At 35.1% G+C, this 18,554-nt stretch overlaps 1 protein-coding gene across 1 annotated transcript in view; it reads right to left on the bottom strand.

The window, feature by feature from the left end:
- The window catches only part of LOC146536388 (lachesin-like), a 36,218-nt gene that overhangs the window by 13,090 nt on the left and 4,574 nt on the right, over nt 1–18,554 (bottom strand). The window contains exons 2-5 of the mRNA XM_085190333.1: nt 15,553–15,664; nt 13,868–13,947; nt 12,999–13,132; nt 12,242–12,444 (exon numbers count right to left, since the gene is read on the bottom strand). Of these exons, the coding sequence (XP_085046459.1) occupies nt 12,242–12,444; nt 12,999–13,132; nt 13,868–13,947; nt 15,553–15,664 (529 nt within the window). The remainder of the gene's footprint in view (nt 1–12,241; nt 12,445–12,998; nt 13,133–13,867; nt 13,948–15,552; nt 15,665–18,554) is intronic.

Below are 18,554 nucleotides of genomic sequence, written 5' to 3'. Positions count from 1 at the left end.
TAGAGCGAAGAAATAAAAATGTAAACGCAAATAAATATTTCACTTCCTCGAATGGGAATCGAACTCACAACACCTGTTACAATGACCTACTCGTTATAGTTAAAGAGTGACTTAACACTATTTTATCTCTACCTGTCGTGTAAAATAAAAAAAAGAAACATTACGGGATTTATATATTGTGAGTATATTTTAAATTTAATTAATATTACTAAAAGGGAAGAGTAAAGTTTTGCTCTTGTGGTTTAAACAATTTTGGTTACTTCGGTCACATTCTCGTACAGGAAATGCACAAGCCACAGCGTATTTGGAATGTTCACTTTTATATACCTATATGTGGAATTAAAATTTACAATTCTGATTGTAAGCGTAACGGTAGTGGGTTCGATTTCACTTGCGAGCCTCCTCTCCCACCTACACCCACCTCTTGACACCCTATGACACGAAATAAGGCGGAATGTGGAGAAATAAGTCTATTATTTCCACCCTTCACCCTCTTGAGTTAATGAGATTTTCTTATTTATATATTTACTAGTGGACCCGGACGCGGCTACGCCTGCTTCAACTATAAGAATATTTATTAAATATATTTATGAAATTATTTTCAATTCTCAATAGAATTAGTAAGAAAATATAAGCTCAAATAATCAAAAAGAATAATAAGTAGATACACATTATTAGAAAAAATTATCTGAGTTATTGAAATGAGCTAACAAAAGGAATAAAAGTAACTAAAGGATAGGTATTCTTAATATTAGAAAAAGTACCTAAAGTTTTCCGTACGTGCGTACATAGATATCGACTCTACGAAATAACTAAACATTTCTCTCTATTAAGTAGGGTAATTTTAGCGGGCAATATCAAATAAAATAAGAAGAGAATCAAAGTGTATTTTAAATTAATTATAAACAACAAATAAAGTTCGAAAATGTATGAAAATTTATAAAACCGTCAACGTCATCTGCCCGTTCGCGTCGGTCATACTGTGCCGCCCGCTAGGTGGCTAGGTCATTTGGAATCAGTGACATCTCCTTAATTATTTATTAGTATGTTATACAGTAAACTATAATTTCAATCTAGATAAAATGCTAAAAGTGACTATTATATTTATTTTCATAAGGATGAATATCAAAACGTCGCGGTAGCGGTCGCGTAGCAACGACGGTTGTTATTAACATGGCAGAATAAATTGCATGTCAAATTAGAATGTACTTTAAAATATATTAGTATATATGTGTAATGTAATGTTATATAGCCTATAGCACTTCTGAAGAATGCAGCTTTTATACAAAACAAAAACAATGAAAATCGGACTAGTAGATCCAGAGATCTTAGCGTTCAAACAAACAAACAAACAAACAAACAAACAAACAAACTCTTCCGCTTTATTATATTAGTATAGATAGCTGTAACCCGCATATAGCAGGGTTGGCAGAGGGAACCTAATATTGAAAAGCCGCGTTTGTCATTTTTCGTATAATTTTCGAGACATTGCGTTTATTGAATAGCGTAACTCAACGCCGCGCTGATATGTTATCAAAAACACAGGAAATAAAAAGAAACTATTAAAAAACAATATTATTTAACTAAAACAGCCCTTAACTCGGTTTCTATCATTATTTTATTATAATTATGATAATAGGTTTAACGCTGTGTTCGTAATTAACATAATAATACATATTTACATAATATTTATCCCTCGATTAAAAATGTTTGTGACACAAATATAAAATAGCCTTGTTTCACGAATGAATTTTGTATTTTAATAGTAGTCGCTCGCAACTCTCCGAGGATGAGCTATAAAAAAATCAGCTTCACGCTTTATCCCGCATAAATCCGGGTAGGTGTCGCCTCGAAAAATTCGGTGCAAAGTGGGGAAAGTGTTAGATACATATATAATATGTGCTTGATCCTTTACTTTTGATATTCGAGCTCTTGCGAAGTCGAGGCATATTTTTTTAACTTCATGCTGTATACCGCACATAACACGTACCAGGGTAGATAGAGGGAACATAGGAATCTAGTGCTAAGATACTCCGTTCCCATTAAGACATAACTGTTCCCTACTTTCCTACCAAGTCTGGAAGAAATGCTTGTTGATAAGGAACTCCGCGTCCGTAGGCGAAGCCCAGTATGGGCTTCATGACTCTAGATACCCTACACGTGACCCCTGGGCAGTGCTAAATGGACAACACTCTTTCCGGTGGTAGGCTCCGGCCGTGGCTGGTTACCACCCTACTAACTAAATCGTACCGCCAAACGGTATCACCGCGTTCCGGTACGCAGCTAGTAGTAGCCTATGTGGAGGTTGGGTCTGTGCAGTTGCATCTTGACAGTAAGCGGTTTGGAGCGCCTGACTGTCGCGGCACCGGGTGTCTGGCTCTGGAGGCTAGCGGGATCCGAAGCACGGTGCACCGCTGGCCGACCGTAGGCAGTTGGGGGCCCAAGTAGCGGGAAAGCCACCCGTGAAAGGCTGCCCCGCCACCTGACGAAAAATCCCGGGTTGTTCCACCTTGCCGGTTGGCGACCGGATGGGAGGACCAGGTGAGCATCCCCGGGGGGGTTCGGGCGTCCCCGCGGTCTCCAAGCCAGCCTCTTCTGTGTGTGGTCGCAGTCAGCTCGCTCCTTTGGCTAAACGAGTCAGGATGCCTCGCACAACTGCCTTCTTCCTGCCTATTCACTTCTTCTCTCGTCTCAAATAATAATATTATGAAGCACAGAAACAGAAACAAGGTTAAACAGCGGTTGCACGTCCTCCCATTGAAAGTGCACCTCACCAATATTCGAGGCTTGCACTCTAATATCAACGCCGTCCACCACCACCTAGAGACCGAAAGACCGCATCTTCTGTTCCTAACTGAGACGCAGATCAAATGTCTAGCTGACGCTTCGTACCTCAACTATCCTGGCTACTCCTTGGAACACAGGTTCGAACTGCGAGCAGGGGTCTGCGTGTACGTTCGCGATGACATCTGCATCAAGCGTCTCAAAAACCTTGAGGTACCGGGTTTTTCTTTACTTTGGGTACTGGTCGATACTGGAGCAACACAAAATGTGTATGCTGGTGTCTACCGCTCGCACAATGGGGATGCGGAGACAACCAGGCTCTTTGGTCATCTCAACGAAGCTGCTGAGGAGATTCAGCAGAGGTATCCAGCCGCACAGTTATTCATTCTGGGGGACTTCAATGCTCACCACAAAGAGTGGCTGTTCCCATACCAGACGACTGACCACGCTGGACGTGAAGCGCGCAAATTTTCACTATTGCAAAATCTTTCCCAGCTGGTCAATTGTGCGACGAGGGTCCCCGATGTTGGGTCCCACACAGCTAATTGCTTAGACCTTCTGTTGACTACAGACCCAGACCGATGCTCTGTGGCAGTTACGGCCCCGTTGGGCTCCTCTGACCACTGTCTGGTGAAGTCTGTATCCGTCTACTCACCACCCGATCAGGGCCCTTGCGGTATAAGACGGGTGTGGAGATACAAGTCAGCAGACTGGGATGAGATGCGCCACTTCTTTTCAGCTTATCCTTGGAGATCTTGTTTTTCTTCAGGAGAATCGTCGAGCTGCGCAGAAGCCATAACCGAAGTCTTACGGCAGGGCATGGAGTATTTCATACCATACTCTGATATTCCTTCTGGTGGTAAAGCTCGCCCATGGTTTGACGCTGACTGTGACCGTGCAGAAGCGCGGAAACAGAAGGCGTACACTGCCTGGGCTGATGCTCGCACGCGCAAAGCTCCGAATACTCGTGAACTGAAGAAAAACTTCAACAGGGCCTCCAGGCTAGGCAAAAAAGAATTACGCAGAGCTCGTTTCGACCGCATTCGTAAAGTAGGCGCTAAGCTTGCCTCGTACCCAGCGGGTAGTAAAGCATTTTGGTCACTTGCGAAAGCGGTCGAAACTAACTTCTGTCGGCCCTCTTTGCCGCCCTTGCAGAGGCCAGATGGTTCGCTTGCTCACACTGCGGAAGATAAAGCGAACTTGTTCGCTTCTATGTTTGCGGATAACTCGCGTCTAGATGATGCTGGTAAAACACCACCATCATCACCCCGCGCCGACTGCTCTATGGCAGCTGTCCGCATTCGCCAAAAAGAGGTACGCGTAGCCCTGCAAAATCTAGACGTGAATAAGGCGAGCGGCCCAGACGGCATTCCTGCGATTGTGCTGCGAAACTGTGCACCTGAGTTGTCTCCTATTCTAACACGCCTGTTTCGACTCTCACTAGAGACTGGGGTAGTGCCCAAGTCGTGGAAGCTTGCAAACGTGCAACCTGTGCCCAAAAAAGGCAGTCGGGCTGACCCTGCCAACTACAGGCCGATATCAGTCACCTCCATACTCTGCAAGACTATGGAGCGTGTACTGAACAAAAGGCTTGTGGCATATCTGGAGGATAATGATCTCCTAAGCGATAACCAGTACGGATTTCGTAAAGGACGATCGACGGGAGATCTCCTTGTGTATGTCACTCACGTATGGGGCGAGGCTATCGAGAGATATGGCGAGGCCCTTGCCGTGTCTCTCGATATCTCTAAAGCATTTGACAGGGTCTGGCACGCAAGCCTCATAAGTAAGCTTCCCGCATACGGAATACCGCCTGACCTTTGCATTTGGATATCAGACTTCTTGAGTGAGCGATCGATACAAGTTGTCCTTGATGGCCGCGTATCTGATCAACAGGCTATAAATGCCGGTGTTCCTCAAGGTTCTGTTCTGTCCGCAACCCTATTCCTGCTGCACATCAACGATATGTTAGTACCCGGTATCGTTGGGTACGCTGATGACAGCACGGTTGTTGACAAATATCTGTCTAATGCGAAGGCCAACCGGAACGAAATCCAGTCTTGTCGGGAGTCTATGATCAGTCGTCTGAATCTGGCACTTCAGGGCGTCTCCGAATGGGGTGATGCTAATCTTGTCAGGTTTAACGCTACCAAAACTCAGGCGTGTTTATTCTCTACAAAACGGAGCCCCTTCGATCTTACTCCGACTTTCCGAGATGTACCCGTGCCGATGGCTGACCATCTTGAGCTTCTTGGCATTAACCTTACGTCAGATCTGAACTTTGGACGTTATATCGAGTCTCTGGCTACTACAGCAGCTAAAAAACTAGGTGTCCTCTCAAGGGTTAGGCAGTATTTCACACCGGGACAGCTTCTTCAACTTTATCAAGCTCAAGTCCGATCGTGTATGGAGTACTGCTGTCACCTATGGGATGGATCTGCTAAATATCAGCTAGCGACCTTAGACGCGATTGAAAATCGCGCCAAGAAGCTCATTGGCGACACAGAGCTTGTTGAGGCAAAGCTGCAAAGCCTCGAACACCGTCGTAAAGTAGCATGCCTGTCGGTATTCTATAGGGTACATTTCGGAGAGTGTGCAGCAGCGTTGCATGACCTGATACCCTCTTCTCCTTTCCATCAGCAGAGCACTAGACGTAGGCTGGGGTTTCACCCATATGTTATCGATGTGCCTGCTTCTCGTACGCAGCGCTTCGCCTCCACTTTCCTTATAAGAACAGCTAAGGAGTGGAACTCCCTGCCTGCTCAACTGTTCCCCGTTAAATATAACCTGACCGTCTTCAAGGAAAGAGTGAATAGGCATTTTCTGGGTAAGCATGCTCCACCATCGTTCGCATCGTCACTTACCACCAGGTGAGATAGCGGACAAATGCTTACCCATCTTCAATAAAAAAAAAAAAAAAAAAAAAAGGAACGAGAAAATGAAGTGTTAAATATTTATTTATTTTAATTCGGAATCAAACCCGCAAACCTGCCGTGTTTACAGTCGCACGCCTGTGCCCCTACGGCACTATATGAAATATATTTCATGAAAAATGAAATATAAATAAAACTATATTCAGAAACAGCTCAAATAATATGGAGGTAGAATTAAATAACCATTTTTCAAGTGAAGCATAATCTGAATAACTCTTAACGGTGGATGACTAAAGAGTACTTTTACCAATTTTTTTCTTACACCAAAATAATGATCCTTCTCCCCTAAAGAATAAAGTCGAAATTTCAATACAAAAATTACGTTGGCTTGTTACCAAAGACTATAAAATCTGATAGCTCCCATTTGTGCTATACTCATTGATTTTGATACTCATTTTTGTAATTGAATGAGAGAAATCCTTTAGTGCTTGACCTTCATGGTAATACAATTAGGTAGAGGCAAATAAGCTTTTGGAATTAGCGATCAATTCAAATTCAAAATATTCTTTATTCAAATAGGCAATTATTATGAGCACTTTTGAATCATCGAATGTACATATGGACAAAAAGCTACCACCGGTTCGGAAGGCAGTTCTGCTGAGAAGAGCCGGCAAGAAACTCAACAGTTGCTCTTTTTAAAATCAATGGTACAATCTATTACATTAGCTGGCAGCTATCCTGCATTACATTCAATAGACATTAATTCCATACATGCTTATCCTCTAAATACAATACAATACAAATCTTGAACAGTGTAATAAGCTTTACTTGTTAGAATTTTTTTTACAGATATTTTAAATTTTTGTAGTGGCAAACTAAGAATACACTGCGGAATTTTATTATACACACGTATACTCAGACCCATAAAAGATTTATTAGGGTATCAGAAAAAGTGTACATTTTGTGTCTTTTCTTGTCCCGCTACTTTGAATGCGTTTTAAAAATACAATTTTAAAGATAATTTAAATATTTTGCCATTTACGATAAATTTACTTATTAACTTAAAGTTTTTTGTAATATTTTAAATGTATTATGGCTATTAATAGTATTTTTTGTTAGTTGCAAAAAACTTTTCAAAATGCTTCCATACAATTTTTCGTGTCCCATTCACTACTTTACTTTTTAAAAATTGATTTGTTACGAATGTTTATGGTTTTATTTGATTTCAGATATGTTTATATTACTTTACTTTATGCAAAATATTAAACAAAAGTACTTTTATTGATATATTATTTAATAAATAATATATATGAATTAAGTAAATTTGTCCCAAAATATTGTATTTTTTGTTACTCAGGGCTAGTAACGTACAATTAAATTATGAATGCAATTATTTTGGATGGTGTTTAATATTAGTTTTTATTGTGACATCATAATTCTAAAAGTCAATGCTGTCGTAGCTACAACAAGTAGTGTTCTCGCAGCAGTTGAGGGGTTCAAATGTTTTAGAGGGAATATGTAAAATTACATCTCAGGGTTATAAACGGCTTTTATTTTGGTAAGTATTCTATAATTTTGTTTTCTTGTTTATGTTATTTGCTTCTTTTTACAAAATCTCAAAAAAGAACTTCAGTGCTTACACATGCAACACGTGGCTTATGAGCAAATATTTAAAAAGATTAGAATTTCTCAGACTTTATTCTCAATTGCGTTATATTTCGTTACGTAACGAAACTGAGAAAATATGAAGCCTAGTTCATAATTACGTTACCATCGGAAGATATGTATATAAAAAAAAATTGCTGGCATATGAAAAAAATAATTGGTGACTTTTGATAACGTAAAGTAATGATTTTTAAGTTTTTTGCCTGTTTGCTTGTTTGTCTAATGTGTTTGTGCACGCTTATCTCAGAAACGGCTTAACCGATTTAGTTAAAAACATTTTTTTATTCTTCCTGAAATTAGTTGTGATTTTGTAATTACTATTTTTTTCTCTGGAGATAGTGAATTAATAAATATGTAGTTCAAGTGGGTGAAGCTTTTATTTAAAAACAAATACGTTCTGTACTAGCGTTGTTAAAGATCTAAACAATAAACATAAAATATTATTAAATATCTATTGATAAATATTTTTTTATTTTCAGTAAGCGTCATGGCTCCTATGTCAAATGCTGAAACACATAAAAGATATAGAGAACGTCTTAAAAAGACCAATCTTATTAAATATGAAGATATGCGGAATAAACACTTACAAAGAATTAAACTTAATTCCCGTGATAACGACTCAAATTTTGATATATTTTAAAGTGGATTTAATTTTATCATTAACTTTGTGATCTCTAACTAGAAATAGAAGAAAGAAATTTATTACGTTACGAACTAGCATTATTATATTGTTAATATTGTCACTTTGTTATGTTTTCTTACATTTATAATCTGTTAATTCAACGATTGAATCTTTAAAATTTCAATTTGTGTCTCATTAAATAAAAACAACAGTAGTTTTATTCGTATAATATCCTTACTTTGTTGTGTATAATGCCTTATATCATCAGTTTCGTAACAAACATTATCAGTGTTGTTACTTATCAGTTACGTTACGAATTCGAAAATGTCCACTTTTCTGATTATGACCCATTAACTTTTTGGAGGCGAAAACTTGGTGTAACAAGTAATTCTCTATCAACTAATTCTATTATTTTCCTGCTTTAACAAGATACAGCGCGGCGTTAACGTTCGTTCTGTTATATTCATATACATATATGCAGGTTGCAGGGTAGGCAGAGAGAATCTGTGTTAAGATACTCCGTTTCCATTAAGACACACGTCTCCTATACAAGTTCACGTTTTCACCCGTTTCCTATTTTTCGCCGTATTCTTGAGGCATTACGAATTGAGTGAAGGAACTGAACGCCGTGCTTTGCGTTGATGCCAGGGCAAGAAAATAAAAATATGAAATAATAAATGAATAATATTAATAATAAAATAAACATGATATTGAAAAAAAAAATCTAGTGCTAACTTGAGATTACTAAAATTTATGTTATAGTACCTACATATATGTATTTTATAATATTTAATATGAACAACTCGAAATAAAAATTACTCAAACTAATTCATATTGACTGTGATATATTATTTTTTTTGCTAAAATTAAGTTATTTATTTAACAGCATCGATAATTAAATGAAAAAGTAAATTTATTCAATAAAAAAAGTATTCGTGTTCATTTAAAGCTTGGTAACATTTATTTGAACCAGTCATTTCTAGATTAACAAATAATTATTTATTGACACGTGCTTGTTAGTACGTAGTGAAATTTCAATATAATAAAAAAAAATAAAATGAAGTCAGTCATGGCTCATAGGATCAAGCGTGTGACAGTTATCGGGATAGTTTGTGGGTTCGATTCCCATTCGAGGAAATAAAATATTTAATATTTTCATCTTCTAGTATACAGGCAAAGTGCGGTGTTGATTCTCGAACGTGGGGAAATGAAGTACCCTTAACATTAGGTTCCCTCTACATACGCTACTATGTGCAAGATATAGTATGAAGCTACGACGAAAATACAGTAAAAAAACCAGTTTCAAGCATTTCCCAGATATATAAGGATAGACGGTCCCTACTTTAGAGAACATGCATCGCATAACTTAACGCCGCGTTTTATCAAAGGGGAGAAATGATTAGTTATTTTTAAATAATATTTATTTTTGGAATCCTAACTCAAATCGTATATATTTATAAAAAATATATTAGTAGGATTTGCGCCTTTTGGAAACAGTCCAAACACTAACCAATTAAGCTCTGCTTGTATCATACATGACTATCAATGTGTTCATAATGATAATAACTCTTGAATATATTTTAAAATTATATTACTAAATATATTTACGAGGACAGTCGTTGTGCAGGGATACAAAGTGTGTCTATAAACGCAACAGATTATGGGTTCGATTCCCATTCGAGGAAATGAAATATTAAATATTTCCATTTTCTTCGAGCGACGCGCGACATAGAGTTTTGCAACTCAAAATACAATGGTATAAGTATTGGTCAGTGCGTAGAGAACGGAGTGTTTTAACACTATGTTCCCTTTGCCTACCCTGGATCTGGACTTTTTTTACAGTGTGTAAAAAAAGTCCAGATAAGTATATATAAAAATAAAAACATAAATAACATTATTACATTCAAAGAATTTTTTCCACTAGCCTTGTGGAAGATAATTCCATAATGTTTTTAAGGCAAATAAAATATGCTCACTGCGTGCATCTTTGTCGGCGAAAATAAAACTACACAAAAACGTGACTAAACTAACGTTATTTTTCTTAAAATATTAAATTAGGTACAAAATTACGTTACATATAGCTAAATTCGAGGTAGAGCAGAATTACTCAAGCGAATAATACCTAGTTTAAGTTAATTTTTCTTTATGGTTTCTTTTGTTTTTATTTTAAACTAGCGGCCCACACGCGGCTTTGCCCGCTGGACCTACATGAATATTAATTTAAATAATAACATAACATAAATATACCTAGCTAAAATGTATCTATAAATTTCAAATTCAATTCTTTTAAATTTAAAAGCATATCTGTGGTTTTGGGTTCAATTTTCACCTCGGTGATGATTGTATGAAAATTTAAGTGAAAATTCAAATTCAAATTCAAATTCAAAATATTCTTTATTCAAATAGGCAATTATTACAAGCACTTTTGAATCGTCGAATGAACATATGAACAAAAAGCTACCACCGGTTCGGAAGGCAGTTCTGCTGAGAAGAGCCGGCAAGAAACTCAACAGTTGCTCTTTTCAAAATCAATGGTACAATCTATAACTCAACAGTTGCTCTTTTCAAAATCAATGGTACAATATATAAATAGCAAATTTAAATAACAAATAATGTGATAGGGAAAAAAACAGTCGACGCTTTACAGTCCATACAAACAAAATCGAGACCTAAAGTCCATTGATGTAAAATTATTTAATCCAACGGGAAATCGAACTAACAACTACCAAGCACATATGAACTATACCAAAACGATCCTAATTTCATTGAAAATTCCAATATATAACAGTAATCATTCATTCATTCATTCAGTATACGATAGTATTTAATTAGCAATTTAACTAGTCCAGAACAAATAGCAAACACGATAATCGGAAAATCCAATAGAATCTGTCAATTTAAAGTTTCAATCGCACTAAATACATACATTCATTCAGTTTGACCTATTTAAATTATAGTGAATTTATTTTGGACATGTTTTTTTTTTCATTTTCATTTCTGTTGAAAAGTTGTTTAATTGATTTTTTTTATATGTTATACTAGTTTTGAATTCTTTTGTTTTTTAGAGTGAATAAAATATATATAAATTTTAAATTTAAATCTTTTGAATTTATAGCTACATGGGGAAATAACTAGAGTGCATTGAAATATATAGATTATATTATACAATATACAGTAAAAATACATATACTTATGTTATACTTTAAAATATATACTATGAGTAAAATATTTATCTATATATTTCCCATATACAGATAAGTATTTTTTGCTTTACGTTATATACACAGGGAAGATGGAGAGAACATAGTGTCAAAACCCTCAGATAGACTCTCCGATTCCTGTCTGAATTACAAGCATCGCATTTACACAACAGTCACAGAAAATTATTTAAAAAGTAATCTTCATAAGAAAAACACACATATAAAGTATAAAAACACCTAAACTCTAAAAAGGACCGACATCCCTCTCAGCTAGTAAAAAATGTATAAAAGTAATAGCTCTTCAAATTCATCGTAATTCCCCCAAAGCAACACTGAATGGTCTAAAGAGGTTCCTTAACATAAAAAATCACTTCACTTTTTAAGTATAACGACTCAGAATACATTAGAAATGAATGTAAAGATAACTTTTGTTAGGGAAGATAAGATTGTTCTCTTAATGAATTGGAAAAGTAATTAGACTTGAATTTTATTAATGGCTATACTCGTATAACAGTCTTTTCTGGGCCATGGAATATAGCTATGGAAAGTTTTCTTTTTAATTGAACAAGAAGAAATGGAAATATCACTTTAAATAAATATTTATTTTCCTCGAGTGGGGATCGAACCTACAACCAGTCGCGTCTACAGTCACACACTTATGGCCCTGCGCCATGACTGGCCTCATATTTTTCATGTAAAACTTATTAGTAGATAAATAGAGTCGTAGTAAGCAATTTTTCAGTTTAAAGCTAGAAAGCGAGCAAAAGCTCGAGAGCGAAAAGCTCGTCATATCCTTTCATTTTATCATGTTTAACCTTACATATCAAATATGACATTTAAATAGACTTTATTATGCATTTCTGTCTCTTTGATATAGCAATAGCAGAGAAAACCTAATATAGAAAGATTTCGTTCTCCGTTTTCAACCTAAATCCATAATCATATTGAATAGGCGGAACTTAACGCCGTAGTTTCGATTTTTTTTAGGGTATAAAACCCTAAAAGTAATAATATTAATTACCTCAACCGTGAATTGAACCCGCAAACATCACCTTTAAGTGATAATAAATTTACAATAAAATATAAAAGAAGCTTACCTGAAGATGACTAGTAAGAGTCAATAGGTCAGTTTCTATAAGAACGCCACCTCTTGTCTCGTCCAGTGGCATGCTATTATTGCCTTTATACCAATGTAGTAAAGGTATAATTTCCTTTACACTCAAATGTAATATTGCACACTTCAGTGACAAAGTCTCGCCGCTCTCGAGGAAAGCCTCTTTGCTCATTTTTATTACGGGCGCTGAAACAATGACTTTTATGAGTTTTTTTTTATTGTTTTTGTTTTAAGAGAAATTAAATTGTTTGTTTTGTTTAGCTTCACACTGTATCCTATTCATAGCATAATAGGAAGAGGGAACCTGGGAACCTATTGTGTATACGCTATATTTGACATTAACACTCCGTTCCCCAATTGTCGCTGAATTCTTGAGGAAATTTAATTTAGTCATTGTGGTGTAGCGGCACAGCACCTGACTGTAAATGCAAAGGCTGTGAGTTCGATTACCAATAAAGGAATTAAATAAATAAATGAAGAAGAAACTCGGTCTTAATTTCTGCGACTCAACACGCGATGTCTCGAAAATTAGCTCTCTGCCTACATGAAGTTAAAAAACAAAACTATTTTTTCATCAATTAAGTATTTTAAAGCTTCACGCTGTTTCCCGCATATAGCAGGTTAGGCAGAAACCTAGGGTTAAGACACTCTATTCTTGTTTTAGGAACTGAAGTGTCTTAATGGAAATAAAATACTTTAAAAATGTCTTAAAATATAGTTTTAGCTATAAAAGTACTTACGATGTACTACCAGCTGGAATCGCCTCAGCATAGGCGGGTGGGTGGACACGTGACAGCAGTATATGCCGGAGTCCTGCACTTTGGCGTCAGACAAAGTAAGCTTCCAAGTTTCACCTGCTACGTCGACTTTGTACCTGAGTGGAGATAATGGGATGTTAGGTATTTTGTAGTATGAAGATAAAGAGCTTAGAATACTTTCTCTTTTTCTATCTTTAGTTGTATATAAAACTAGCGGCCCGCTCGCGGTTTCACCCGCGTGAACTATGTTATTATTAATTTCTGTCTCCATGACTACGTCCTAGTGACGTCCATGCAAAATTTGAGACTTCTAGCATTTGTAGTAACGAAGTTTTATACAAACATTCGACCCCAAAAACAACCCCTTAGAAGTCGAATATTGCAAATTCCCGTCTTAACGAGCACTTACATCCTATAATTAACTCCTATGCAAAATTTGAGATTCCTAGCACTTGTAGTTTCTGAGATTTCGTGATGAGTGAGTGACCTTTCGATTTTATATATATATAGATATAGATATACTACTTATTACTTGAATTATTTCATTTTCTCGAGCGGGAATCGAACCCACCTCCTGTCGTGTTAACAGTCACACGCTTGTCAGCCTGTGAAACGACTGGCCTCACAATTATTCCATACAAATACATTAATTTCATGACAACACAAAAAATAAATAAGTTCACCTTAAAATTGCAATTTCTATACTATTTTTTTTAATTATGTTATTCAATCAGTAGTGGTAAATAAGCTGAAGACAATATTCTCTATACCAAATTTAATATATACTTCTAGAAGGAGGGACGAGTTTCCTGCTACTCCCATATAAATGTTAATTTAAACTTCTAACCTACCTTGAGTCAGCTGTATGTGTTTCCAGGTCCACAGTTAATAGTTCTAAGTTTTCATCATCAGATACTCGGATCCACGAAACCTAATATAGAACAAATATTAAGTTATAACCACGCTTCTTAGTAAAGTTACTCAAAATGTTCAATATAAGGTATAGATCTTATTTAGAATATTAAAAAATAAGATAAGAAAACAGGTTTTTTTTCTTAAAGCTCATTTGGAGCAACAATAATTTAGTTGTACTTTTTTATTTACATAAAATAACATTTAAAAAACTTATTTTTAAAATATAGCAATTACCAGAGGGTAAGATACTGTCAGCTAAATCTCCAGGCCAGGCCAGTACGCGAGGCAATTAAGAAATCATTGGCGGTAGTTTCATATAATAATAATGACAACTGACAGACGAATGCCACCTCAGTCTACCCTCGACCACGGACTACTGCAAACTGTTCGAAACGTCGGGTTTGCAAAAATTTTTAAATTTAATATACATGATTAATCATTTAAAATTATAAAATGTTTATATAATTATTTTTGTTTAATTAAATCAAAGTACATTTTACTTTATGTTAAGTGATTTTTTTTTTATTTTTTGATTTACTGTTTAAATTTGACGTCGTTTTTTTAATAACCTCCGTTTGTGCTCCAAATCACGTAACATTAAAGAAGTGTTGAGTGCTCGATTGACACGTTCGGAACCAAGGAACGAAAAATAATCACAGAAAAGGACAAACTATTTGACTAAGGAGTTGGAGACCGCAGGTAAAAGCCAGTTAATTATATTTACAACTTTTCAGTCAGCAAGAATAAAAAAAATCTAAATCAAATCAGCTTCATGCTATTTCCCGCACACCGCAGGGTAGGCAGAGGGAACCTAGTGTTGAGATAAACCGTTCCCCATTTTCCTCTGAACTCTGAAGGTATAGTGTGTTGAGTGGCGGAACTAAACGCCGCGTTTTGCCTCGACAAACAAACAGAGCAAAGAAATGGAAGCATAAATTTAAATAAATATTTTATTTTCTCAAGTGGGTATCGAACCCACAACCAGTCTCGTTTACATCACACTTTATGCCCCAACGCCACGACTAGCCCCAAGAATAAAATAATTAAGTTTATATTGTATGTCGAAAGCGTACTGTTTAGCTTTTGTTAGTCTAAATTAATTACTTATGTAAAGGCTCGTCTGACAACAAATAATGAAATTGTTTTAGGAAAATAATCTATTATTAACTTAGAATTTAGATGTATTTAATTTAAGTGAAATATTTTTTTATCTTTTTTCTGTCTTTTATATACAATTTTGCTATTTCACTATACTATTTTAGTTTGATTTTATATAAAAATGTATATAAATGTAAAGTGGCAAAATATTAGATATCATTTTCTCGTTTTTCGCGTAAAATATTTAAAAGGTCACGATAATTTAAAGATATTTAATACTACTTATTTCATTTATACATTATTTTATTCTTATAGATGTATTTTAATACAGTTTTTCATTGAAGCCGAAAATTACTTAAGATGTGTTTTCTGAAGCACACTGGGCACCTTCTTTCTTTCATACCGTAACTTAACACCGCGATTTGCCTCTTCTACTTACAACTTCACTATAAAATCTATATCTTATTTAAAAGCATTACAGAACTATAAAAGATAGTAAACTATTAATTTATTAAACACCAACCGTTTTATCTCTCAAGGAGGACACTCGGCAATCAAATAGAATCGTTGCACCTGTATCGGCGTCGATAATGGCGTCTGAGCTCATGTCGCCTTCGAAGGATGGCGCTTTGAATCTGCAACAAAGTATTTTATGATTGTTTTATATATACAATCGTTACAATGATAATAAAAATAGAATCATTTTAGTAGGGTATTTGATTATATGTGTTGGTTGTAGGTTCTATTTCGATTCGGGGGAGTGATTACATTTTAATTATGTATTTTTGTTTATAGATACTGTTGCTTTTGCTGTTCTCAATGTTTTTATTTTGGGCGGAGAGCGGAGAGCTCTGTAAGTTATAATAAAAATATATCTAGGGACTGCTGTAAGATGTTCGAAAATACAAATCGGGAAATCTTTATCTGATACCAAACAATAGCCGACAGCTCATTATGTTTTTAATTAAATATCTAATCGTCGTCGAGGCCGTAGTAGCGCAGCGGCACAAGGGTGTGGTGTCAAGGAACTGAAATATTTATTTACGTATATATTTCCATTTCTACGCTCTGGTGTATGGTTCCACTCAACACGCAATGCCTCCAGAATTCGGCAGAAAGTGGGGAACCGAGTGTTCACACTAGGTTCCCTCTTCCTACCCTGCTGTGTACGGAATATAGGATAAAGCTGATTTTAAATATCTTATAAATACAGAAATAAGTTAATAGCATATAAGAATGTCGACATAGCTTGAAAAAAAGTTAGGCTTACTGGTCATCGCTTGGAAAGTTTCCAAGTGACAAACATGGATTAGTGTCCCGCTACGTTAAAAGAAAAAAAATCTAATAATAAGGCTATACATAAAATAGCCTCTTTATATACTGTTATAAAATAAATTTACATTTTTAACTTTAATTTCTTTCGTGCCAAATATAAATTCGTTATATTTTACATAGTTTGTTATTTACCAAGAAACAAATAACTGTAGAGCTATAATTTCTGTTACTAGAATTCAGTTAAAAATATTTTTTTAAATACCATCCAAATAGTGTAAATGTAAAACATTTGAAGGTCCCACAATTCGTTCTAGCAATAACTTTTAATTATTACGTCGCGTGACGAATGTAGTGCCTTTGTGGTACTAGCCTCTACCACGAGGATTGTTGTGAATTCTCAAGGGAAATAAGAAATTATGGAGCTTGTTCATTTCAATGAAATAAGATTATATGTAAATTAATAAAATGTTATATTTTTTTTCAGATCGGTAAAAGCAGTGGAAAGTTTTTTTCCAGTAGTTTTCGTATTAGTTCTTTATTTTCTTTATTAAATAAGTAAATTAATAAATACAATGCCGCGAGAATTCAGTGGCAATTGGAGAAGAGAGTAGCTTAATGGGTACAGAGTGTTTTAACACTTTCTAAGTGCAAGATACAGGGTCAAGCTTAAAAATAGCTTAAAACGTCAATTATTTTATACTCACTTTTTGTTAGAAAGACGAAAAAAATAAATATTAAAATAAAAAATACAGTCGAATTGATAACCTCATTTTTGAAGTCGGTTAAAAATATATTTTATTACTCTATGACAATATACAGACAGTGTAAATTAGCGTCTATATAGATGACTAAGCTTGAAATAAATTGATAACATTTTTAACAAAGGCACCGAATAATTTGCCGCGACGTCGTTCTCACCCTATTTATTGTATCTTACATTAAATATATATTTTTTTCTTCTTTTTTATTTTAATATAATTGGTTTGATGCTATAGTAATATAAAATATGTAATAGTCAATTTAAGAAAGAAACTTTGGTGATATAAAAGAAATATATTTTGTGAAAAATCATTAGGAACTCTGCCTGTACTTTCGGTCTAGTAGAGATATTAAAGCACAGATTCTACCTAAAGACAGAGCGGTTGTGGCTTAGAAAGAACTAATTATTTTTATTTCCTCCCTCTAGAAAGAAGATAAAACCATAAACGTGTCTAGAAATATTTTCTTGGGGTTCTGGACTTATTAAGCTTTGAACAGATATTATATTTCTCGAATGGACACCAGATTACTATGGGTTGGGCACGGACCACCCCTGCCTATTCCTACGCCCATAGATAAACCGCAGCAATTGATTCAAAAATGGTAGACAGAGACTAACACTATGGCTTTACTTACCAACCAACATATATAATTTTCTTTAGATTATACTTTTATTATTTTTTAATACATTTCATGTAAAAGACAATATATTCTGAATAAGTAATAGATGAATAATTCGAACTGTAACATAGTTTTTTAAATTAGTTTCAATTCTTGTTATTTCAAGTACAAAAAGCTGATAATAAAGTTTAGTATTCTTATAGAAACTTTTAGTATTTCAACATCTATTTGCAAGTGAAATTTCCAATTTTGTCTTGTCCCAGTGACCTTTTTCGTGTAGAAGTAAAAAAATAAAGTGACTATTTGTAATGTATGTAATAATATAAAATTGTTATATATTGGATGGTATAGCGCAGTAGACTGCTAACGCGAAGGTTGTAGGATCGATTTTCTCTAAGAGAAATTCCTTCATTTTCCCACTGTGATAAGGAGATAAATCACGTTGGATATCGCGCTAAATTAGGGTCCCTCTTTCTCCTGTTTCTACTATCTGCTATTTTTTAGCTTCAGTATAACCCATATAGCAGTACCCTGCTAAAACTCGAACATATTGAAGGTATCTACCTGGAAACATAGTGTTAAAGCACTCTGTCCCCATCGAGGTACTTCCGTTCTTTGCTTTCTGTTGAATTTTAGAGACATTGCGTGTTAACTCGCAGAACTCAACGCCGCACTTTGCCTCAATACCATAGCGAGAAATTGAAAATATAGAATATATAATTACCTACAGTGGGAATTGAATATACAATCTGTTTTGTTAGTTCTTTTAGATTTGTAATGAAGATACAGTTACAATTACAATGAAAATATATAACCAAAATATAATTAAGTTTATTAAAATGATTAATTTTATAAATATTTTCATTTCAA

The sequence above is a fragment of the Heliconius melpomene genome, chromosome 9 (assembly GCF_056956725.1).
Source record: "Heliconius melpomene rosina isolate 202511_hmr_F chromosome 9, ASM5695672v1, whole genome shotgun sequence".
NCBI classification, from domain to species: domain Eukaryota; kingdom Metazoa; phylum Arthropoda; class Insecta; order Lepidoptera; family Nymphalidae; genus Heliconius; species Heliconius melpomene.
The sequence above is the reverse complement of the archived record's forward strand: the minus strand, read 5'-3'. Positions and strand labels throughout refer to the sequence as shown.